The sequence below is a fragment of the Gambusia affinis genome, linkage group LG10 (assembly GCF_019740435.1).
Source record: "Gambusia affinis linkage group LG10, SWU_Gaff_1.0, whole genome shotgun sequence".
Lineage (NCBI taxonomy): Eukaryota > Metazoa > Chordata > Actinopteri > Cyprinodontiformes > Poeciliidae > Gambusia > Gambusia affinis.
Window position 1 is genome coordinate 5,048,283 of NC_057877.1, and position 26,234 is coordinate 5,074,516.

General features: G+C 39.2%; 1 protein-coding gene across 1 annotated transcript in view; it reads left to right on the forward strand.

Moving 5' to 3' along the window:
• The first annotated feature begins 2,276 nt into the window (after positions 1–2,276).
• The window catches only part of LOC122838307 (gamma-aminobutyric acid receptor subunit gamma-3), a 35,912-nt gene continuing 11,954 nt past the window's right edge, over positions 2,277–26,234 (forward strand). Inside the window, exons 1-5 of the mRNA XM_044128859.1 lie at positions 2,277–2,433; positions 2,618–2,763; positions 13,378–13,445; positions 21,901–22,121; positions 24,481–24,563. Coding sequence (XP_043984794.1) covers positions 2,381–2,433; positions 2,618–2,763; positions 13,378–13,445; positions 21,901–22,121; positions 24,481–24,563 — 571 coding nt within the window. The 5' untranslated portion in view covers positions 2,277–2,380. The remainder of the gene's footprint in view (positions 2,434–2,617; positions 2,764–13,377; positions 13,446–21,900; positions 22,122–24,480; positions 24,564–26,234) is intronic.

The window sequence follows — 26,234 nt, forward strand, 5'->3', positions numbered from 1 at the left end:
GAGTTATGCAGCGACGATGATCAACTCTACTCTTTAAGGGGCTGTCACATACTATTTAGCATATCATTTCTTTAAGAGAGCGAATGCATCGTACACACTCAAGCTTTTTTATTCAGCAAACTGTGGGATTAACATGCAGACTGTATATGTGCACATGCTAAATATGCAGGGCAGGTAGCAGCACAAATTAGACTCATGGGAGATTTCATCTTACATAAAACTAAAATAAATAAATTATATATATATATAAATATATATATATATAAATATATATATATATATATAGATATATATATATATATATATATATAAATATAAATCTATATATAAGTTCATTAAGCTCATATTTATTCTGAGTGCGGCCCATTAAATCCATTTGCTGATTCCTTCTGGCCCCGTCGGGTTGGGCTTTATCTTCTGCATTATGCTAATGTATGGCTGTAAGTAGGTGATCATGTGGCTAAGTGGGAAAGTGGAAATGATTGCTGGTTTCGTTCCCAGCTCGACCGCTTTTCAAAGTTGTGCTTCAGCGCGACGCTGAAGCCCTACACATGGCGTTTCCACAGAAAGGGGAAAAAAAGCAACAACAACGCATGTGCAGACATCAAAAACTCATGAAACTCTGTATGTGTGTCGCACAAAACGCAAACTGTACAGAATTTGGTAAGGCATATGCAAACGTGTGGAAAAAGTTCCATGTCAGCAGCACAACAGCAGTGAGAGTTGATATGGTTTTGTGTTTGATTTCAAGTGTATGCAGTTCTCATTTCAGCCACTAGAGGGTGACAGAAGTCAGACGCAGAAGCAGCAGCAGCAGCAGCAGCAGCAGCGAAGCTCCACAGCCTGTACGACCAGAGCAGCTCAGGTTCTCAGGCGCACGTGTTAGCTCTGCAGCTGAGATGCTAAAGCTAAAGCGCCCTCTGACCTCTCATGCTGTTGATGCTGCACATGTGTAGCATCTCACACAGACTCCTCCAAACTGAGGAATACTCAAAAGAAATGTATTTTTCCAGTCAATCCATGGTTTCAGTGTTTCAAATATAAAGAAACAGGTGCGTCGTCGTTATCATCATCATCATCATCATCATCATCATCATCATCATCATCATCATCATCATCATCATCATCATCATCATCATCATCATCATTTGTAATTCAACGGTAAAACGGCGGCAGCTGTGGTTGCCAGAATGCAAAATTACTAGAATTGTATTTAGTTTTTTTCCTTTTGTGGTTAGATGGCAGTGTGATTTTTAATTTTACGGTTAAAAAATAATTCTGCTGGAGTCAATAATTCACTGGAAAATAAAATGTTTTAACTTACAGGACAAAAGAAAAAAAAAGGTTTTCTCTAAAATGAACATGAAAACAACCTACATCAAATTCTCAATTGTTTCATATATTACGGATTTTTCCTGTCATCATTTTACTATTCATTACTGTTAAATGTACATTTTTGTTTTTACAGTGTGGCGCGCCCATGATTACATTCGCTGCCAGTAATCCACTTCTATATTTTATTGGCATTACCGATATTTTATATTACTAACCGTATTTATTGTGTAAAATTTATATTTCAACTCGAATTTGCACAGTTATTTTACATTTTGTACCAAAAAAAGCCTTTTTAAATGACATTCCTGCAGACAAAAGTAAGCTTTTTATTGTGTAAAGGAAAACGTTTCTACTGCGCATATGACAAATAAACGTTGAACAATGAAGCACGGTAGTAGCAGCATCATGCCGTGGATTTTGAACGGCGCTCTGCGTGTTCCCAGGATGTATTTAGGCCTGTTTTTTCCCCCCAGGGTTTTGCATTAGAAGGGAATCAGTAAAGACTTTTGTTTTCTTCTGCAAGTGTATTTGCAGACACTCTGCATCTGGGACATTCTACTGTGTAATTAATCGGGAGGGAAGAACGAAGGCACAAAGCTCAACAAAAAGTATCTCCGTGCAGGTGTAACGACTCCTGTGTGACGCAGAGGAGTTCTCGATTAAAAAAAAAAAAATTATTTATTTATTTTTTCTCAGCTGATGAATTCTCGCCTCTCAGAGAACGCAGCCACCGTGCGCACCTGCGTAAAGGGCGCAGCGCCGTCCACTGTGGATGGAGGAGCGCTGCAGTCCTCAGCGGTGACAAACTGCTGAGTTTGTGTCTGGTGGTGGTGGGGGAGGGGAGGGGGGCACCACGGAAGGATATGAATGGTTTTTTATTATTATTATTATTCACACCGAGAGACATATCGGCTGGATCGGAAACTATGAAGCCCCCGTCCTCCTGCTCCTGTTTCCGCTCAGTACTGCGGTGACCGCGGAGTGCGCACAGGCACGGTGTCCGCTGAGACGCCTCTGTCTACTTGTTGTTCTCCCTCCGAGAGACATGACGCGCGCTTCACTGGCTGGCGTCGGACTTCTGTCGGTCCTTTTCACCTGGTAAGCGGCGCACCTTGCTTCTTCTTCTCTGTCGTTTTCTTCCAAAAATAAAAAAGAAACGGATTTCCATACCCTCGCTGCAGGGATTTTCTTTGAAACTTTATGTCTAAGTTCCTCTAAACGCACGCTCTCTGCGCATTGCACGTCCTGTTAGACATGAGCTTCTTTCCTCCCCTCTCTCCAGTTCTTTAGCAGTGCAGTATGAGGAGGACTACGAGGATGTCACTGTGAACCAAATGTTGGCTCCCAAATCCCGGGAAACAGACACCACGGAAATCCTCAATAATTTACTCAAAGAGTATGACAAGAAGCTGAGGCCGGACATTGGAGGTAAGACTCGCTTTTTTTTTCTTTTTCCAGAAACGGGCGCATCAAATATATATATTTATATATATATATATATATATATATATATATATATATATATATATATATATATATATATATATATATATATATATATATATATATATATATATTTTTTTTTTTCTGGGAGGTGAAGAAAAATAATTATAATTCTAAAAATCAGTTCCAAAACTGAACATTTACATTATATGTATTCTACAACTGAAATATTTCATGTCTTCTTATTAGAACATTAGAATTTTACATAAGACCAATAATAATAATAATAATAATAATAATAATAATAATAATAATAATAATAATAATAATAATATAATAATAATAATAATAATAATAATAATAATAATAATAATAATAATAATAATAAAAAGATGTTTAATATAAAGAGTTTCATGCCTGAGGCAGGCCTTGACTTCACCAAAGGTCGTTGCAGAACAGATTGTGAGAGCTGCGCCCAGTTATACCAACGGAAAGATGAGTGGAAGGACAAAGTGTGGCAGACCGAGCAGCAGGGAAAACTGCAGCTGTGAGAGGATTCTAAAGAAAAAAAGTGTTTGAGGGAAAAATCACAGCAGTGGGAAGAGAAACACAGACGTAACCTGGACCCGGTGCTGCCCTCTTTGTGATGACACCAGAAGCTTCCAAACTGGGCTGAGGAAAACAAGGACTGGGTGTTTTTTTATCGTCCTAATTAAAACACAGTGTGCATTTTGTTTAGAAACAGAACCAAGGTCCCGTAAGGTCATGCAATGCCACACCGTAATTCATGCAAAAAAGGAGCCATGAGCAGCTATTGATGCATCTGCTTAGTGCTGCCTGAACGTCTGTTTCAGTGTTCAGTTTCATTGGATTCAGGTTATATTCTAATATGTTGGGGGTTTTTTAACTGAATTTTGGGTTTTTGTTTGCTGTCTGTTCAACAAGTTTATACTTGGACTAGGACCCTAAACCCAGAGTAGATGAGGTAATGAAACCGAGATAATGCAGCAGGAAGCTCAAACTGCCTTTGTTCTCAACCAGGACGATAAATAAAATATGTTGAGCAAAAAAAATAAAAAATAAAAAAATAATAATAATAATAATAAATGGACGAGATGTTTGGAAAAGGATACAGCAGAATATTCACTAAGACATAAATGCATTCACATAATTTTGTATCTTTTTCAGCCAGATAATAGAAAACAGACAGATGGATGTTACCAAAGTGGAAAGAGTAAAGGAGGTTATGTTGCTGTAGTATACTAGTATACTGCAATATACTAGTTGGTGGATTTTGTTTTCTGACGTCTTATCCTCCCCCTTAGCCAAACTCTTTCTGGTTTTCTAACCACACTAAGTCTGTACCATTAGAAAAAAACAGGTGAAACCAAACAACAATGTCTAAACAAAGAAAAAGGAACAAGATAATTTTTTTAAAAAGAAGGAAAAAGAAAACATCCAGGCATTTTTGCAATAAGTTAATGTGTTTTTTTGTGTGTCTGTAGAAAATGAGCCATTTCAAAAACCTCCCAAATGTCAAGGCACAATCGAGGCAACCCCAACCCAAGCTCAGCCCTCGTTATGTAGCAACCAAGGCGGCGCTCCAGCAGGTTTGATCAGCTGGCCTTACCACACAGTATGTGCTGTACAATGACTGCTGGAAAAGACGAGTGTTTTGTTGTTGACTTAACGTCCAGAAACATCCTGCTGCATTTTTGCTGGTTGTGCAGGCGGCTCCACTTCTGCTTTTCAAAGATGTGCAGTTGTATAATAGCGCATTGGTTTGCAGCCGTTTTCACGTTGAGTTGCAGTCGGTGGGAGAAGCTCATTTGGACTTAAAGCACAACCTAAAAGGAGCTGAAATAGGCAGAACTGAACCAAACTGAGATCTCACTATTTACAAATGATTTTGTGTAAAATAATGTTGTTTTGCAGCCTGTAGATCTTTGCTAACGTAGCATAATAGTTCACCTTTAAAGGTTACTGTCAGAGTCTTTTTATATAGAAACAATTTGGTATAGATTCTCTTCAGTTTGCAAAGGTTGGAACACATAAAACATTTTGTGGGAATATGAATGAAGTCCCACAATAAGCTTTGAACCGTGGAGCAGTGTATTAATCAACAGACGTTAACGCCTGACTGGACTGTGAGGCCTGTGAACTCTGCACGTTGATGGGAAGCTCTCAGTTTGCTGGCTGCTGTTTTGCAGGCGCCGGTTGCTCTGCATACGTTCAATGAAGCCCAACTCCAGTGAGTGACCTGCAGCCAGTCCGGCGACCTGTTGTGACCGGTGGGCAGATCGATGCAGACGATCCTCACACGCGCCGAGTGGCCGTGGAAATCTCTCTCAGCTCCGTCCCCAGAGGGACGAGCGACAGTCGGGTTCCCTAAGTGTCGTTTCTTTCAGTGTCACTGTCTTCGTGTGTCGCTCTGACTCCAACAAGTAACCCCGATTCTTGCTCCTCCCACTCGGCGGGGCACCGCCGTGTGTTCACTCACGTCCGCTGCTTTCGTCTGCCTCACTGCTCCGTATTTTCTGCTGTCTTGTCAGAACACAGAGACACCGGTGATCAGCCTGAGGAACCCCACCAAACATGTTGGGCTCCTGGTGGCCACATGTTGGCCTTTTTGGATAGTTTGTTATTATTTTTGACTCCAATGGCTTTCCGTTCACAGTTATATTTTTGTGTCCTGTTCTTTTTGTACTTGTTTAGATCCTTACTTTAACCCGTTAGAACCTGAGTTTCAAATCGCCGCCTGGATATTTTTGCATACTTTAATTGTATGCAGTTCTTCAAATGTCCTGTGAGTAAAATATATTATCCATAACAAGAAGTTATGGATAAGTGGGCAAGTTTAAGTCAGTTAAAATACAGAGTGCCCCTCTGATTAATTTCACTTCCTGCTACGGCCAGATGGGGTTGGGTGGGGGGTGAAATTACCGTATAACCCCCGCTAAAGTAGTGGTCAGTAAAACGGCCCCGCCTGACCTTTTCCTGTCAAAATGTGGTGCAAACTACAGAAGTCTGGATGCAGAAAAACACGGGAATGCCTAAGACAAGCCTGAGCTACAGTTCTATAAAGTGATCATTTTAAAGTTTCGTGTCATGAAATAGGACGTTAAACACTTGATCCAGCACAAAACTGAAAGGATGAATTCGTAACACAGCAAGAACACAATATCGTACAGTTTTTGGTTTAGTTTCTAGTGTAAATCTGTCCAAACACTCCCTCAGGCTTCCCTGAGGGAACTGCTGCACACGCTCTAAGCTGCACTGTTCAGGTGTTGTTGTCCAGTCATGTGGCGACTATTAATAACAATAAAAAATAAAAAAGAACGAAGACCTTTTCACTGAGCTGCTTTAGGGACCAACTATGTTACGCACACACACACACACACACACACTTGCACAGTCACAATTTACGAGTCTCTAGTGCATCGCAGATCTGTATTCATTGCTGATTGCTTGGCCAAAATGGACAAAATTGACTTGTGTGGGTGACTTCAAAGAACTAATGAGAAACACGGCACGGGCAATTAGCCTTTGTTTTTTTAATTCCCCCGTCCACAGGCCGCAGATAAGTAAATCAGAGAGCTGTTTGTTGTCACCTGGGCCTTTTGATGACAGACGGCGGCCTAAAGTCATCGGAGCTCGTCCTTTCTGCTTTAATGAATGTGACTTTTTAAGCTGGCATGCGAACAACGAGGGCCTTTCCGACCACGTTGCTCGAATACAAATGGATTTCTATGCTGATGACACGACACACGTCCAACGTCAACTGAGAACAGCGAAGTAGTAATTGTTGGTTGTGCTCCAGCTTCCTTGTACGTGTGCTGCCACCTTTCAAATAAGAAAAGTGGCAGCAGTAAAGCAGCAACACCTCATGGGATTTTTAGATGTTGTATAGAAGCAGCACTATGAGAAGGAGAGCCTCTTTATGCTGCAATCCATCAGAGGGGCATATTTTCACATCATCAACTATCTCACTATTACCAGATATAAAACTCACCCTGAATTTCTCATTTTATGGAGTTTTGCAATTTGCTATAGCAAGAAGGTTCTCTTGTTATAACGAGATCCTGGATTTATTTCCAAGATCTGGCTGTTAAATACTCTTGCATGTAAGTGAGGGAGACGGCTGTCGACCTTCGTGCATCAGGACAACAACTATAAGAAAACAGCTAGATGCTCTGACTTGTCAATATCTACAGTCAAAATGAAGAAATAAAAGTTTTCAAATGACTTGTGACAAAGTCTGAAGGCTAGCGAAGGATTGAAATGAAGCAGGATGGTAAAAACAGGGAAAAAAGAAACATCTTTGGAGCTCATTGATGGGAAAAATTTCTCAAAAAGCATTTTGAAGAACACAGAACTCAGGGGCCTGTTTTAAAATAAACTGAGCAGTGAAAATGAATCGCCATCTGGGTTTTTAACTAAAGACTCACCAATCCAATATTAATATCTGTATCGGTCCTGATATTGAAAAAAAATTACAGTTCGTTTATTGTGACAACGTGCCTGATCCATAAGCACACATCTATTCACTCTAATTCTATGCTTTTTGATTGATTATTACTTTATATTTAGAGTTCTTATGTGCTCTTTCTGAACCACTTGAGAGAAAGTTTGCTGCAGTTTCGTGTTTACCTCTTTGACCAAAGTAGTCAACATGTTGTTTTTATCAGTTTCCTTTACAATTTATTTTCCATTTTGTGTTAAACTCCTAATTGAAGTTATTTTTGCATGTTTGAGGAAGCTCGTGTAGCGGTTGGTGTATTTAAATGTGCTGTAATGGTTCAGAATATGTCAGTGTTTAAAAAGCACTGAAACATTTTCAGTCAATTCTATACCATTTTCTGTATCGGATCGGTTATTGGCCGATACGATACGTCAGATATCGGGATTGGTATCGGAAGTGACGAAAGTGGCTCGGTCGGTCGGGATCACGGTTCACGTTCGTGAATACGCGACTTCCACTGCGAAATGTGCAGAGATGAACATCTTATGATTTACCAACTTTACTCTGTCTTCGTTGTATGCGCCGCTGTGACTAAAAGCGATGACACACAAAATCAGATGACATAAAAGAGACAAGAGAGCCCGCTTGGAAACCAATGAGCTGCTCTTTTGTCCACACTGTTACCTAGTAACTCAGCCAGTTACTGTCAGCATCTGTCAGTGGAATCATAATGACTGACTGATTTGGTTTTTCTTCTCTGTCACATGGCGAAATTGCTCAGAGCCATGAGGGTGAGGAAAACCAAAAAAAAAATAAATTAAAAATAAATATTTTTCTTCAAATGTTGGAAACAAACCAGCAGCTCATCTTGACGATTTTTCAGATTCTGGTTGCATCAAAAGTTGATGAAAACATGCCTCACGTTAAGCTGATCTGTCTTTTGATCTCATTTAGGTCAAACTACGCAACATAAAGTAGATAAACACACAACCACCTTGATTCGGGATTGGAGTTATTTGATTCGGGTCATTAAGGAGCCGTCTTGAAGCGGCTCTGGTGTCTGCTTCCCGGGTAACAGATGATCGCCTGAGGTGGGTGATCTGTTCTGCTGTGTGAATATTTCAGAACCCTTTGGCGTTCCTTTTGCTGCTGAGCCCGGACCGGCAGAGCAGAAGCCGAAGTCTCGGTGCCATCAGTCATCGCGCCGCCGCTCCGATAGCCACCAAGAATAGGTGTCGAGTCTCTGTCGTGAAGCCGTGTCACGGGGAGTTCCTGTGAGCTAATGTGATTAATGAGTGGACTGGAAAGGGCAGCAGTAGAGACACATTCCTGCAGTCGTGTAGGAAGGTAGGAAAAAACAAAACACATGACATGATTGTTCTTTTAGTGGATAAAGAGAACAGAGCACCGCCAATAAAATAATAACACTATTGTCATCCAACAGAGAAAAGTAGCAAGTAAGCAGGAGACGATTAGGACCATCGGGGGGGAAAAAATCAGTTTAATCCCAGCATTCTGACTTCTTCTTCTTTTTTTTTTTATTTGTTAATTGAGTCTTGTAGTATAATGTCTTCTTTCTTGTTTGTAAATTGATTAGGTATTTCAAGAATTGTATCCGGAAATACAGATGAATGAAACTCTTTTTCAGGGGAAACTGAGGTGAAACAATTCAGAATATCTGACTGAAGTAAAACAAAACAAACAAACCAAAAATTAAAACGTAAATACAAAATTTTCAAAGGCAGTCAGTTCTGGTAGATCTGAAATAAATGTTCAGGTAGATCATCCCCAAGATAACGTGTGTGGGATTAGGCTACTATTAAAAGTTCAAATTTAAATAAAAATGTGGTTAAAGAAAAAAACATGAGAGCTGAAAGCTTCTTCTTCTTTGGCCACCAAATCTGTTTCAGAGTAAAACCTGTTGCTTAGCGCCAGTTTCTGGGTTATGAGTTTGAGCTTAGCCCCTCAGAGGGACATGCAGCATGGTGGTAAAAACAACCAATCAGTTTAACTCTTAAAGACTAGCAAATTTTCAGTCCAGCTGGATATTTTAAGTCTTTGCAAAATGTGAAAACGTAAACTGGTGGGAGATATAACAGCGAAAACTTCATTAGTTTAGCTATGCATGCTGACTTTTTTTATGTTAGCTTGGTCTATCTCAGTCTCAACGAGTAAAGCTAACCTGGTAACCTGTTCTGACAAGAGTGTTTCTAATTATATTTCACCCTGAAAAGGCAACCCGTCCAGCTGTGTGGTCACATGACCATCTCTATCACAAATAGCCGCGTGCCAATCAGAGACTTGCAGCCGCAGTTTGTTTCCTCCTGGCTTACAGCTGTCCATTCGTCAGAGAAACAGACTCTCCTGGTGTCAGCCTGGAGAGAGAACAGCTAATGCGTCACTGTCAGCTTCCAACATAATGACACATTAATCTTACAGAAGGTTTGGTTCCAGGATCTCCTTTTTCTCACCTCTGGATGCTTTCTGGCTTCCCACTGCGGGACACAATACTTATTGCCTCGAGGTTCTTCCAGGAGATTTGACTCATGCAAACTTCAAATTTGCGATTTTAGCTAGTTGAAATTTCTCTTTATAAGGCTTTCAGCTTTAGGTGCTCAAAATTATTTTTTGCAAAGACAACACCCTGTTGTGTGTGTGTGTGTGTGTGTGTGTGAGCGAGAGAGAGCAGTCACAGTCAAACAAGGTTTTAGCAATTTAAATCAATAATGCAATAACTACGAGGTGTTATTTTAAATCGTTTGACCATTTTATCTTAGTAACTTGGGTGACGAATGAGGCTAATTTTTACTAGACAACAGTCTTGATGTTTACTCTCTCAAAAATGTAAACCCCTTCCCTTAACTTTGAGATTTCAAAAAGGCTTCCAACATCTTCAGATTTAGGACAGACCATTTAAAAAGTAAAAAATTGACATCACTTTTACTATCTGCTGATAGTAAAAGTGATTTTTATTTCGGGCCAAGTCGAGATCACGAATGCTCTTAAAGAATGTATGTATTGGGGCGCGCTGTGGTGGCGTTGGGGATAGCGCAACCCACATTTGGAGGCCTTTAGTCTTTTTGTATTTTTTTCAATATAGAGTGTTTGTGGTAGTAATTTGGAAATGCAACTTTTTATTACTCGCTGTATAGAACATTGACTACAATCTGACACCAACTAAGGCTGAGGCAGCTGTTTAGTGCAAGTCAGAAGGTTTTTGACAGTTTTTGAGAAAGATCTGCAATAAGGTCCCAGTTATCAGTGCAAAAACGTTTGGGGGTTTGTTGATTTTGCGTGAACTTCCACGATAATTCTCAAGAAACTGGAGTGACTGATTGATATAATTTGGCAGTAAACAGATAAAAACGGCATTGACTTGATTGATAGCATAATACTTAAGCACACTTTGTGTTTACTCTAGATTCTAGAGGGCCACATAAAAAAGCTATGGCTAAAAAGAACATTTGGGTTAATATTTATAATCTGTATGGAAAATGTTCGTATGCAAGTCCATGAGTTTAAAGGCCGGTGATGCTTTTTGTTCACCAATGTTCACTAAAGCCAATTTAAATACCATACAGACGCTACAGCTGGAAAAAATAGCCATGTTTAGAAATGATCGCCTTTTATGGATAAAATTTAATTTGCTTAAAAGCTTAAGTTTCTCAAATGCGCCTAAACGGATAGTCAACTCTCTCTTCCCTCACGGCCATCTGTGAAACGCGGAACATGCAGTCTGTTTCAGAGGAGAGGCAGAACCAAGACAAGAGAAGAAGAAAAATAATGGCCTCAAGTTTGACACATATGTGTTAAAATGTTTTGTGGAGCTTCAGAAGTTGAAACGACTTTAAGAAAAACTTTATAAATCTCTCCATGACTGTGAACAAAAACAGCCATTCACTGGGTCGCACCAGCATTTGAATGGTTTCTGTCTGGGAGGGAAGCTTAGGTCAGTAGAGGAGGGGAAGGGCTGAGGATGGGAGATGCACTGCGTTGAGAACCAGCTATCAGCCTTGATTGTCTCCAATTAATTGCTTGTCTGGGTGGCTGCTCTCCAGGGCAAAACACATCCTGTTTCTGCAGCTGACGTTATTACCTGACAGCTTACACACAATGAGTTCCCCGCCAGGAGTCTGTTTGAAGTGTCTGTTGTTGAGCATAAAACAGGAGCCCACTCAGTCGTTGTGTAGAAACATGTGAATTATGGTAAAAGACCCCAGAATGATTCTAATGTTGGAGCTTAAAGACGTGCGTTCTGATCTACTCTCTTGTTCTCCATCTGCTGAACGGTTGTGGACGGCACACAACTAAACGGCTCTCTGCATCGATTCACCTTAAGCTTTGGTGTCCCATCTGTTAGAAAGAAGGTGAACGCAGTTGCAGAGAAATGTTGATCCTCTGATTGGTCCAAGACACAAAGACTACAAAGAAAGTTCATATAAAATGATGGGGGAGATTTGTTTTCCCTTTACAGATTGATACATGTCTCAGATTTGACAAGAGTGTGTGGGCCCTTATGAAGTCCATCTTACCTAAGGACAGAGACGAGGGACGCTGGAGTCAAAATGGTGAGGCAGATTGTTCAAATGAAATAAGCAAGTGCCTCCTGTTCATTTGGAGTCATGTGACAAAAGTGGAATGACTTCTCCAGATTTGTATCTATTTCTATTTCAGTAGATGACCCTTTCTTCTTCTTGTGTACTGTTGTGGCACAACAAAGGGATACCCGATTGTTGATTGTCTACATTTCCCAGGGCAATGATAAGAAGAGTAGCTACTACTACACAGCACTCAGCACCCAAGAGTAGCAAGGGGAAGGTTGCCTCAACTCCTAGAGACTGCAGACACCATAGACACCAGGCACCCCAGCAGAATAGCCGTATTTTCTGTACGTTTTATCACCTTATTTTGTAGGTAAATCATAAAAATTAGGATGCTGTATTTCTTTATTGTGGTAGACCTGGATCCAAGTCCACCTGAGCGCTTGATCCCTCCAGAGTAACAACGGATCTCTTTTCTGTTTCTCTTAAAAGGCTCTGTGTACACCAACTCTTACTTTAGGTGGATGACCTGGCCTTGGCCACATTTTTGTCCACTTTCAGATAATCAGTGCACTATACGATGTTTAAAACCTTCAGCATAAACCTTAAACATCTCTGCAACTTTAACCCTGACATGTTTTGATGTGTTTCTTGATCTTCTTGCCGCTGCTCGTTCGCTGATGTTCTCTAAACCTTGGAGGCCTCGGATTTTTATCTGAAAATGAAAATGTGAAAATCACTTATTAGTTGCTTATTTTAATTGTGACATAATACTTTTAGGTGGCGTGTTGACATTTTGTAGATGTAAAGAGACAAAATGCTTAAAAGTTCAAGGTGTATTAGTACCATATGAAGTCACAGCATCTCTCTTTAACGAGTCTAGATCACAAAAGCTTTGTGTCTAACGTCGTGTTGTTTTCATTGTATATCAAGTTTTTGCTAAACATTTATGGGAAACACAATAACATCTGTTAAAAAATGCTTGGGCCTTTTCGCCTTTGCGCAAAAGCCTTTTGACTTGCTTTGCCCTTGGTTTTATTTATTTTTTTGTGTGTGTGTGTAGAAAAAAAAATAAAAAATCAGCAGCCAGAAAAGGAAAAATGTCACCTCAATTGCATCCATTCTTTGTGTTTTGTTTTTTTTTTCCCATGAAATACTCCTTTTAAAGACAATAAAACAAAAACAGATAAGGCATAGTTTTGATTGCCACGGAGACGGAAACTAAAGAAAAAAGGCCAAAGGAACGTACTTGGAAAGAGAGTCGGGTCTTAATGGGATAAGGTCTAAAAAAGTGTAGCTCTGGGCTCGACTCACTGGGGAATAATCGATGCATAATTGTCTCTTTCAAGCGAACACTGATGGAGGTGTTTCATCACAGCAGTTTGCGATGAAGACTAATGTGTGATCATTACGCCCTGAGGGCCTCTTCGCTCAGCAGCTCCTCTGACTTCAGAGGCTTCTGAACAGCAAAGTGCCTTTAATTCAGGACCTTTTTTTTTTGTCTTCACTTTTAATTTATTGAAGCAGGTCGAAGGTGGAGCAACAGTGAGCAATTTGATGAGTAAAATATATGTTATTTTTCTTCTTCTCCTGCAGTGAAACCAACTGTCATAGATGTGGATATATTTGTGAACAGCATCGGACCGGTGTCTTCAATCAACATGGTAAGTTCGATTTCGCTAGTAGCTGGAGGTCTGAGTGGACGAATGGGTTGCTGTGGGCCAACTGTGGTCATTTATTCAAATATATTTTAGCAAAACTTTTACTGCATATAGAAATAAAGAAAGCTTTCCATTCAATATAAGGTCATCTTAATCTCCAGGAGAGATTCACAAAATACCGAGTCGCAGTTATGATCCCGATACAATACAACTCAGCAATTGACACACAGGGTTATAGGTCAGAGCAAACCAAAATTGTTTCAGTTTGCTAAATGCCGCAACAATGAGAGAGCGAGAATAAGTCAGACATTGACTGTTGTGTCTTGAAATTTTATGATTCTTATGATCCACACACATATTGTGCAGGATTTTTTTATTTTTATTTTACAAAGTAAAAAATGGGAAACATGCCATGTTTTTCATATTTCAAAACTGTTTTGAATTTCTTTGTTAAGATAAAAATGTGGAGGTTGATGTGGAGGTTGATTTTTGGTGATATGTGTAACTAAATGGATTCATATGATAATTTACCTTATGAATCCATTTATATTTCCCATTATATTTCCTAATAATCCTATCATATTTCTAATGCTCTGGTCTGCTTTGCATCCACAAATTATGACGAGCGGTGAGGTTGGATTTATAACCAGTTAGGGTTTGCAGCCTGTAGATTACTGAAAGCGCCAGCGTACCTAAAATATATTCATTAGTACTACATAGAGCGGCCTTTTAATTTGAGCCCCATTCTGAGCTCCTTTGTTGGAGATGAATTCACTTACAGTAATCTCCGTTGTCATTCCTGCACTGATTTTAATTGCAATGCGCCGTGTAATTCAGGGTGTCACGACTCCATGGGCCAACAGATGGTGATTCATTCCTTTCTCCACAGATTCACTACAAGTTGAATTAGATGATTGTCACATTCAAAGGGCTTTCAATAAGAGACTTATTATGTTCATCTATGAGGAAAAGTCCCAAATGAAATGAGAATTGTAATGGTTATTAGAAAATGTTATTGGTCTGTCTGAAGTGTTTTGGAGGGGTACAGTTAAAGAGACAAGTGCAGCAACTTTTCAGAATAAATTACTGCCGTCCGTCCGTCTTTCCATCCTCCAGTCCTCATGTATGTTCAGCTCAGTGTCGGGTTCTCTTGTTTGCTCCAGATTTCTTGTCAGATCTCCTTGGACTTCCTGGTTCCTCACTTCCTTTATTCCTTATTTTTGGCATGTTTTTAGAATTTATTTTATCATGTCAAATTGACTTTTTTGAGCTTTACCTGATGTTACAATCTTATTCCCTTATCAATTACATACCTGGAGTTTTGCTTTGTTTTTTTGTTTTGTTTTTTTCATACATGCTTGAGAAATCCTTTAATCTCCCATGGCAACCATTCAGGCGCCTGAGCGGACCTAGCACGTCCTTCGAGGTGCAGCTCCTCCTCAGAGCTGCAGTTTTTAAGGTTCCTGCTCACAGAGCAGCCCTCCACGGTGACTCCTCCCACCCAGCTCCTCCAGACTAGCCAGCAGCAATTAGCAAACACCTGGTAGAACAGCGCATCTCAGTGCAAAGATGGTGAAAAAGTTGTTAAAGAGGAGCGATGTTGTGATGACTTCCTGAAGTCGGAGTTTCAGAATGAGCAGGAGTTTCTTAAAGAGACAGAAGCCCAATTTCAAGACGTTAAATTACATTTCTTTTAAGGCATATTTGATATATAGCACTTTTATAGCAATCAGCAAGGTAACACAGTTACTCTATTGTGGTATAAAATGGCACTGTTTGCCTAGAGCAAAAGTGGTACTTTCCCTTTAAGAGATTTCTGTCAGTTCAGCTCTTCTTGCTTGATGCTTGTGTCCTGCCCTCCTCGTTGTATTTGGAACAAAAAATTAAGACACAACGTAACACCCTTCTACAAAGTAGGACTTTCTCCAAGTTGTTTGTAAAGTAGCTGAGAAGGATGTTTCTTGCTTCTGTGGAGCAAAAGCTATAGCTCATAAATTGCCTGTCGGAGGGAAGCAAGCGGCATGTCCCCACTGTTAGCTGTGAAACTGTAAGCAATAATTAAAGCACCACAACTTCATAACATAGGGGAAATACACAGAGAGCCTCTTGTTTCATTTTGCAAGAACATGGTTTCTAATCTCACTTAGAATTTTCTGTAAATACTCGACATTCTGTACATCCACATAGGCGGCTGTTGCATTTAGTGTCTGCAAATTTTTGCACATCTTCACATCAAAACCTGTATGAGTGAGTGATAAAGATGTATCTGTGTTTAGAGATAGCACCACAGCCACAATCTGACATGTATTCTAAAGGGATTTTATGTGAAGATGAAGGAAAATGATTCAGGGTTTTAATTTTTTTTTCATAAGTAACTATCCGGACATGTCAGCAACAGCTTTCTTCATGCCACTCTATTGACTGATTCTCTGCTCTTTCCCTGCCAAGTTGTCTTCTCTTTGCCAATTATTTTACAAGGATTCATTCAGTAAAGTCAAGTTTATTTGTGTTGCATCTTTCAGCAACAAGGCAGTTCAAAGCGGTTTACATCATAAAAACATCACACAGTTATCAATTATCAAGGTATTTCCCAGAAAACTTGCTAAGCCTGGTGGTTGGGCAGTCATGTTGTTGACTTAAAAATTTTTTAAAGTTGACAGGCAATTTGAAAATATCACTTGATAATTATTTATTATCAAAAGATTGGAAGATTAATACCTGAACACCAACTGTAAAGTCTTAAAAATGCCAACATTTAGAAAGACTTCCTTTGCCTGGTGGGGACACAAATAAAGCCTGGTGGGCTGCCAGGCTGATAATACACTGGGGGAAACCCTGAATTATGAAACAAACAATCAAGTGCCATCATCAAAATCTTTAAGCAAACATGGATCAAATATGTTGGTCAATGTTCCAACATATTCATCAAAGGCATTTCTAATCTGGCTTTACTTAAGGGAACTCAGTGTTTCAGCAGTTTTGGCAGTTTTCTGGAAGTTTGTTCCAGATTTGCTGTGCAAAGTACCTAAATGCTACATCTAAAGTAAAGTTGAGCTGGATTAGAGTTCTTACAGGGTGGGGATTTGTCTTGCTTCCTGTTTTAACTCGGCTAAAACAGGATGTTTGTTCTGCTTGGATTTCCCTGACCTTTCAGATGTGAGTCGTCACATCACAGAGCTACGGTTAGGCTACAAACAGATGAGCTCTCACCAAACATTTGACCGCTGTGAGTTCCTCCTCCACAATTTTACCTTTTTCTTCCGGTTTCAGCCTTCAATCATTTTAAAACCGAAACGTGTTTCTAAGCACTGCCACCCTTTGCAAAACTTGAGTGTCCCGATCCGTCGGTCCCACCATGTGAATCACAAAGTTTCCCCTCTCATCCTCTCTTACATTCTAACCTTTTGGGGCTCAAGGAGAGATTTGGATTCAGCAAAGGAGCATGACATGGTTTCCCAAAGGACGGCACAAATACAGTATGCACTGTGTCCCCACATCTCCCTGCATAATCATCACTGCAGAGGAGATGCACACTCTGCCCCACTTACAGTACAGAACCTGGTGCAGGGCAACGAGCTCCATGTGAAAAAAACAAACAACAAAACCCCCAAAACAATTTAATAGTGTAGATTTTACATTAAATTTGATAAAAAAAATAATTCCTTTGTTAGATTTTTTTACTGTCTATTTTTCAGAATGTGAAATTTCTCTATTTATTGTCTACAAAACAATTTGAAAAAGCTACAAATTAACCAACAGAAGATTCTCTGTGGTGCACAACTTGTCTTGATTTCTTAGATAATATATGAGATTGTATGAAAATGCACTACCAGGGAACGTAAATGTGACATTTTCTAGAATGTCTCCACTATATATTCAATACACACGTCTGAACATTTGTGTCTGTTTTGTTTTTCTTTTCTTAGACATTTAAGATCATCAAGCTAATTCTAATACACAAAGCTAAAAACTAGCTTTGACTAAAAAAATTGTTTTCAAAAGGTGATTTCATTTATCCTGGGGAACAAATCTGCCCATCCCCATTGTTAAATCATGAAATAGCCACGATTAACCAGTTTTTAGTACAATTTCACAAGCCACACTAATTGCTGATCGATGCTCAGTACGTAGAATCAGGAAATCAATTAAATAGACACTTTCTGGCAAGATGAGGTGGGCTAGATAAAAAAAGAAATGTTTCTAAAAGAAAGTTCAAGAACAGATTAGAAATAAAGTCAATAACCTGTGTTCGGTCTAGATGGTTATAAGACCAATTCCAAAGGTTTGTTATTAAAGCTAACGACAGCCAGAGACATTATCCACAAAAAACAGAAAACATGGAAAAGTGGCGAACGTCAAGGAATGAATGGAGGCTTTATGTAAAATTGCCTTTTGTTTTTATCATGTTTTAATGTTGTAATGTTATGTTAAAACATACCGGGACTGTTTGTTGCTTTGTTTCTTTCATCCATGTTTGAGAAAATCCCTGAATCTCTGCTGGCAACCATTTTAGGAGAGCCTAAACGTCTCCTCATATGGCACACCGTCGATTTACTCAAAGCTCCTCTGTGGACATTCAGTCTCCAGCTGAACTACTGCAGGCCTCTCCTGCAACTCCCCCACTCAGCTCCTTCAGAATAGCCAGCAGTAATTAGCAAAACACCTGGTGGAACTACTTCTTGGTCCAAAGCTCCTGAGAACGTTTGTAAACAGCATAATGGAAGGCTGAGTGTCAGAGCAGGAGCTTCTTAAAGAGACAGAGGCCCAATTTCAAGGTATTAAATTGGAAAGTCAAATTTCTTTTAAGTCAGATTTGATATATATAATCATTTTTATATCAACTGAAGGTAACAAAGTTAGTGGGTTGTGCTTTAACATGGCATTATGTGGCTGGAAAACACACAATACTGTCCATTTATGTCATGAAGTGGGAGGTTGTGAAACGCGGTCAGAGCCAGGGTATAGTGAGACCATGTGCTTAAGTATTTTTTATTTTGAAATCCAAAATGTCCTTAATGAGGGGTTACTTGTATTAGTGGACTAGTCTGTCAACAGATTCCATGTCTGCTTGTTTGTCTCATAAACCCTGTGTTTCCCAGTTGCCCCCCCCCCCCCCCCAGCAGCAGCGTCCTCCCTCTGGACGGTCGTCCCCCCAGACTGCTCCACAACTTGACTGCATCTTCCAGCCATTGTTGTTTAGCTTTTTTTTTTTTAATTCATTTTCTGCTCGATTTAAGCAACAGATAAAACCGTTGCAGAAAAATTCTTCTTACATCAAAGTCGACATTGAGCCATGAGCAGCAGATTTTCTCTGATGATTGATGCTCCCCATTACAGCATGATTCCAGCTGTAATGGCTGATATATGTCCCCATCAGCCTAAACTTTCTGACTGTTACTCCACTTAGCAGTCAGGGTGACAGGAGGAAATGATAGATACTTTACCTTAGCTACGTTATTTTTTATAAGCTAAGTCAGTAGAGAATCAACAGGAAATTAGGGCAGCGGAAGAGGAAGCAACAGTTTGGGTTTTAACGTACTGCCTCTATAGGGTGATATGCATGCGATTAAACACCCAAACTTTTTTGTGTACACTTATTTGCATATTTTGGTTCTTTCCAGCCTGAGTAGAGAGTTTTAGTTCAAACAGCTCCAGATTATGCTCTTGCTGTAAAACACCTTGATGATCTTGGGAGTCATCAGGATGTTTAATAGCAAACGTGAGACAAGATGTTGAGTCCTGTTTGATTACTAGTGGGGGTTTTTTCTTACGATTCTCCCATTGATGCCATTTTCTGCCCATTCTCTCTTTCCTATTATTGAATCATGAAGTCTGACTTTGAGCTAAGTGAGGCCTGCTGTGCATTAGATGATGGTTTTTTTTTTTTTTTTGTGGCCCCCTGGTTGTGGTCCTGATGTGCTCTAGAAGTATTTCTGGCAGATCAGTCACTCATGGGACGCTCTCTGCTGCTCCATCTTTTCTCTAGTTGCAGATAATGGCTCTCACTGTGGAGTCCCAAAGCTTTAGAAGTGGTTTTATAATCTGTGTGAGACTGGCAGATGTAAATGACGTCAGAGGTCATGTCCTCTTGAATTTCTTTGAATCATTTTGAGATATTTTAGCCTACTCCGTGTTGCCCCACAGGTTCTATTTAAATGTTTTTCTGACTTCAGAGGTGTGAAAATAATTAGGGCTGGTGCTTTACTGGTGGAATTTAATCACCAGTAAAACTTGATTAATCACATTTATTACATAATTTGTTGAAGACAGTGTTTCACATATTGGGTCAAATTGGTTTTAGTAGCATAATGTCAGCCTTACACATCGTCCCAGTGCTTAAAATACACAGATGTAGTTTTCTTGCTTCCCGTGTGTCAGCCACTGTTGGAGTTGTTTGGCATTGTGACCAATTTACTTACAAACACTAGCTAGATGCTGCACAAATCCTCACACTTGCTTGAATTTAGGTCAGGCTAATGTTTAAATGTATTCCATTTTGAAGTGTGTCTGAGAACAAGTTTAACAATAACATGCTTTTGACAATTAAAGGTAATCCATGTCTCTATTATTTGGGTCAAATAACTCCTTTTTTGAAATTTACTGTCGTGTTTGTTAGCGTAAATCAGTCATTTTCTTTAAAACATGTGTCCTTTTATAATCCCCAGCAGGATCTTTCGGTATAGCAGAACCTCTACGTCAGCAGACTTTACAGAAACATTTCTAATTGAAAGTGAACAGTTGAAATTATTTACAGCAAGGAAGGGCAATGAAGGATCATAATGCTCCATTATAATGAAAACACCTTCTAATGTGAAATAAATTAAACGCCTTTGCAAAAAAAATAAAAATAAAAAAAAAATTAAATAGAAAAAAAAAGTCTTAGATAAGATTTACTTGTCAGATTTACCTCAATTATTTATCTGTAAACTCATTTAAAAGCACAACCATAAAATTCTTACATGTTTTTCCCCCTAAGTGCGAAACATTTAAAGGTCATGACCCGCACGCCGGGCTCTGTGAATGTGGACTTTATTCTAATTGGTGAGCCATTCCAGCCACTGTGCAGAATGAGCATAAGGTCAAAACATTTCAGGCGGTGGCAGCTGAATTCAAATGCATGGGTGAGAAGGAGAGGGGAAGATATCATTATTTTAATTACGCTACGCATCCTTCTGTGAATTGTTGCCAGAAATGACCCAAGCGACTCGACCGTTGCTAAGGCTGCGTTGGGTGTTTTTCTGCCGCGGCTAGCAGCTGCTCCACTTAGCTCCACTTAGCCCAGTAATAGACTGTGACCTACAGGACTCCCATCCATGTTGCTGAATCCCAATGATGTCAAATTGTGTTCAAAGTTATGAAAATACAGGTGAATGTATCATTAGCAGCTAACAGCTAGCAAGTTGTTGTATTCTAGCCATGTTTACAACTTGTTTCTGTCTTTTTTTTATCTCTTCTTCAACTTGTTTTTTATTTAAGAAAAAATAATTAATGATTACCTTAAAGAAACCCTTGTGAGAGTGAAGCCTGGTGACAGCAAACACTCTTCTTGGGCAAGGGGAAGTTGGTGAAAGTCAATTATTATTTTTTTTTTAATCTAGCAGAACAAAGAGCGTACAGCCGGAGCTACAATGGAGTCGTTCAGAATCAAACGTATTCATATGTTGCCACAAAAAATGCTCATTCATGGGGTTGCTCCATCCAATCTGACTGAGTCTGAAAAAAACAAAAACAAAACAGGCAACATTTTCTGTCTCCAGCTGAACAAAGTCAGCAAAGATTTACCTCGAAGACCTTACAGTGAAATCGTATTTCCAGAAACTTCCAGCTCTGGCGTCTGGATACAAACGCCATACTTCTCAAATTACTGATTGTTTTCTTATCCACTATTTTGTGTTGGCCTGTCAAATACAATTCCAGCAAAGTACAATGAAGTTTGTTGTTGTAAGAAAACAAAGTTCAAGAGTTATGGATACATTTGCGAGGCTCTGGGTCGCATCAATCATCATCCATCTGATGCACTCTTCTGACAATCTCCTGGGCTAACAGGAAAATCTAGCATGAATGATTAATTGTGGCGTTTTCTCACATTTTACTTTCTTTTTTGTTCAGCCTTTTATCATTTCTGTCTGCAAAAAAACAAAAAACAAAAGAAAACAAGCAAACAAAAAAACAGGGACTGAAAAGATCTCTGGACCTGGAGAGGCTACATTTAGTATAGAAACTAATGAGTTGACAGAAAGAGCAACCAACAAGGAAAATGATGAACACTTCGACCAGTCAAAGCTGTGATTGATGGATGGACATAGAGAAATGTTTCTCAAACACACAATATTGTAATTGGAAGGTATCTTGCGTTCTGTATTGCTAAGACAAAGTATTTTAGAAATTTTTCAATGAAAAAACAGATTTTTATGTGCTCCTTTCCTCTTCCTCTTTTTATTTATTTATTTTTTGATAGGAGTACCAAATTGACATCATCTTCGCCCAGACGTGGATAGACAGCCGCCTCAGATATAACAGCACAATGAAAATACTGACCTTGAACAGCAACATGGTTGGACTCATTTGGGTGCCGGACACCATCTTTAGAAACTCCAAGACCGCAGACTCCCATTGGATCACGATGCCGAACCAGCTGCTCAGGATATGGAATGATGGGAAAATACTTTACACCTTAAGGTAATGACGCTGATCCGGCCGGAAAAAACCCCAACATATATATATATATATATATATATATTGCTATGTTATACGGAAAGAAAATGATTGTTGAAATCAAACTCTTGAGTCTGAAACTGAACTTTAGTGCTTATAATGCATTTCTTGAACATTTAATAATTGATTGCAATTTTTGTGGAGACGGACAGACAGATTCGGACTGATGAGTGATTGAAGCACCTTTGGCAGCAGGTAAAGCTTTGAGTCTTATTGGGCAAAGCTTGACACAGGTCTGGTTTGACGCTCCAGCCGTTCTTTATGTCAAATCGTCAGATGGGACTGAAAGCATCTGAGCTGCCATCCTCAGACATCATCAGGTGACGCTTTAATGGATTTCAGACTCGGCTTTTGATGAGCTGCGCAAGGAAATGTTGTTGACTTGGTTGCTTACCTCGTAGTTTTCCTCAAGAAAAACCTCCGCTGTCAGAATGAGGGAGACTTCTGCGAGGAAATATTTGCTCCGGGTTGTTTTTTTTTTTTTCTCTGTTGAAAACTTTGGTGTTGAAAGATTCAATCGCATGGCTAACTCCAGACAAGTCAAGAGGGGGAGAAAGTGGTTTCTACTCCAGGCCTGAATTTGTGTTCACTACACACCAGCTTGATAGTTTGTGGTTGACGTGGGTTTTGTTTTTTCCAACATTGCATCTTATCTCTACAAGTAACATCTAAACATGAGATGTGAGCCCCATCTCTGTAAAATAGCTTTAAAATAGCAGGTGCGTGAAGGTGGGAAGAAGGCCAAGAGGAAGACCAGAGAGGAGATTTACAGATGTAGTGAAAGACAAGATAAAGGTAGATGGTGTGAGGGCAAAGGATACAGAGGACGGGACTAAATGGAGACGGATGATTCGCTGTGGAGACCTGCGAATGGAAAAGTAGAAACAAAAGTAGAAGAAACTTATTTTAAACAACTCCTACCTCTTCTCCTCACTCCTATGCGCCCTTCCATAGACATTACATTTGCTGCTTTCATCCTGCATCCTTTCTAACAAAGTGTAGAAAGCCACATCAGGGAAACACACCTCGTGCTTGAGAGTCTACGTACTTCCTTTCATGCTGTAATGTTACATTTTTGTTACATTTTCATGACATTGTCAGTTCATTTCCGTTAATATTTTTCATCCAAAAAGAGAAAAAAGGTTTTAGTAAAACAAAAAAACTTTTCTAACAGTGTGTTTAAAATGTTACAAACTTGGATTTCTGTAAATTGAATAATAAACCCTGATAAGGGCAAGTAGAAAATGTGAATTGAACATGACGTCTTCATTGAGTAAAATTCTCCGTCTCTTTTCTGTCCTGATGGAGTCTCTCCTCCTGCTCATCACTCGTTGATCCTCAGGAAACCGATCCAGATGTGAGAACAAGTCGTGCATTTTGATGCTCATGTTGCTCCATAGTTCAGAAAGTTGACCTGATTGAGCAAAACCAATGAGACTTTTGAACTCAGCTCATTAAAAATGACCCTAAAACAGTTGACAGATAATGTTTTGGCTGCTGACCAGTGTAATCAAAGGTCAGTAGCATGCTAGCTTTATGTTACATTATGCCACAAACTGTGTTTTTAGACAATAAAGTCTGATATTTCCAGTTTGTTTTGGAAGTAAATCATGCCAATGATTGTTTGCACTTCATTGCCACCACGCATTCTCAGTTTTTATCTTTTTCTCATAAATTGTTTTCCATAATTGTTATTGTCCAGTGTTTTATTTTGTTATCTTTGTTTCACCCATAATTAAGGGAATATGAATGATAGAGAAATATGTCTTTCAATCAAGGTTATTTGATTGGGGTTACAAATTACTCTAACCAAAGGTTTACATGTCCTGGAAGTTTTTCCGTATAAAATGCAATATGGATAAATATGGACTTAAATGGCCACGAAGGGGCCCATTTTTATTTGTTCCATTTTTTTTTTTTTTTTTTTTTTTGGGGAAATTTTTCACTTTTAAAGGACATTTGACACTTCAAAATGTATACCATAAGCTACTTTGCATTGCTTGTCTTTTCCTGTCATTTGTTTTTTTGTCATCGGTCTTTAAAAAGTGAGCAGGGCTCCTCACAGACCTCTGCATGTTTCCTGCTGCGCTACACTCAGGTTGCTGGACTCAGTGTTTTCAAACACTTTCACCAAACGTCAGCCGCAGGAGATGGATGAACTCTCCGAAACACGAAAATGTTACAAAAATAACTGGAGAGAATTGAAAGTGACAGTCAGCTGTGTTCCGACATTATTTATGCTATTATTAAGAAAAGTTTCTAATGAACTGAGGTTTTGTTTTCCCTGTTGTTTGTTGTTTGTTTTTTTTTTGTTTTTTTCCAGGTTAACTATAAATGCTGAGTGCCAGCTGCAGCTACACAACTTTCCAATGGATGAACACTCGTGCCCGCTCGTCTTCTCCAGCTGTGAGTACACCACCTCGTTAGGTGACGCTTCAATAAATCCTTACTGTCTTAATATTTACTTACAGCTGCAAGGACTCAATGCGCTTTAAAACCTATCTGTGTGTTATACGGACTGCACGTCAATATCCAGATTGCTTAAATAATAATGGCTTAAATCCGTTTTTGCCAAAAGTGATTTTTTTTTTGGTTTTGTTGCCTAAATCATCTTTGAACAAGAAAGACGTGGTGACTTCTTCTTTGTTTTGCCAAAATCACTTTTGGCAAAAAAAAAAAATAAAAAAATATTTCAGCCATTATTTTAGTGAGGTGACAATATTCTTTCTAAACTTTGATATTTTGCCATTTTAAGCCGTTTCCCATCTATTGAGCTTTTGCCTCACAGAGCGGCCCTCACTCAGCTCCTTCAGACTAGCCAGCAGAAATTAGCAAAGACCTGGTGGAACTGAGCATCTGCTGAGCTCATTACAGGAGCTACTTGATAATAAACATGGGTTATTACCATAATGGGTTAACAGAGGAGCCATGACGTGATGACTTCCTGAAGGCGGAGTTTCAGAAAGAGCAGGAGTTTTTAAAGAGACAGAGGCCCAATTTCTAGCCATTAAATTGCAAAGTCAATTTTCTTTTAAGTCATATTCAATGTAGCGTTTTTATAACCACTGAAATCAACAGTTCAACTTGATTTTCCTGTAAAATGGCCCTGTGTGGCTGGAAAAGACATAATACCGCCCCTTTAAATCTTCCAGAGATGCTTTCACCCACCTGGCAGAATAAGATGGATCACTGTGCTGCCAACCACCACAGAGATCCACACGCTGCGCTCAGCGACTGCTGTTCATTTGTCAAAAGCAGCACAGGAGGTTCTTTATCTGCAGGCCGTAACTGGGAGACTTTATGAATGCTCGGATAACATATATAGCATTTATTCATCTATAACTTTAAAGGAAATATGTATTTAACTAAACACAAAATGGATTTAGATTCAGCATAACTGAGTTATATCAGTACCTGCTGCCGTGTGTTCAGTATTTATCAAGAACATTTAGAACGGCTCTCCCAGTTAAAAGCTACAGGAGTACAAATGCCATTGCTCCGGCAGCACTTTTAGAGTTAATTATTTTTAAAATCTGTTATTTTTTGGGAAGTAGAACAATAATGCAACAAGCAACTTTTAAAAACAGGATGAATTGGAGGTTTGAGTTTATTTTATTTTGTGTATGCATCATTTTGGCCATATATATATATGGCATTTACTTTTTTTCACTCCTATAATCAGAATTGGTAGTGTTCATCTCATTTGGCTGCTTCCCTGAGTTCGTAGTGAATAAAGCAGGACTACATTAAAATTCTGCAATTGCCTTTTCAATCCCTTTTTCAAAATTTATGGGTCATGATGAAAAGCCAAACCTGTGGCAGGAAACCAGCCAATTTAAAAAGAACCATTTTGGACCCAAAGGCCGGTAAAATATCAGCCAGGATTATGCCTGGATCTTGTTGATGCCACAAAAAGTAGTTTAGCTGCAGCTCAGTAAGGCACAATCATTCAAATATTGGGTTTTGTTAAGCCCATATGTTTGATCTTGACCCACTTCAGACAATATAGAATGTATTCAAAGTTATTTGTTGAATTCTTGTTTTTAAAATTAATTGAAGTCCTGTCACCCTGAAAAA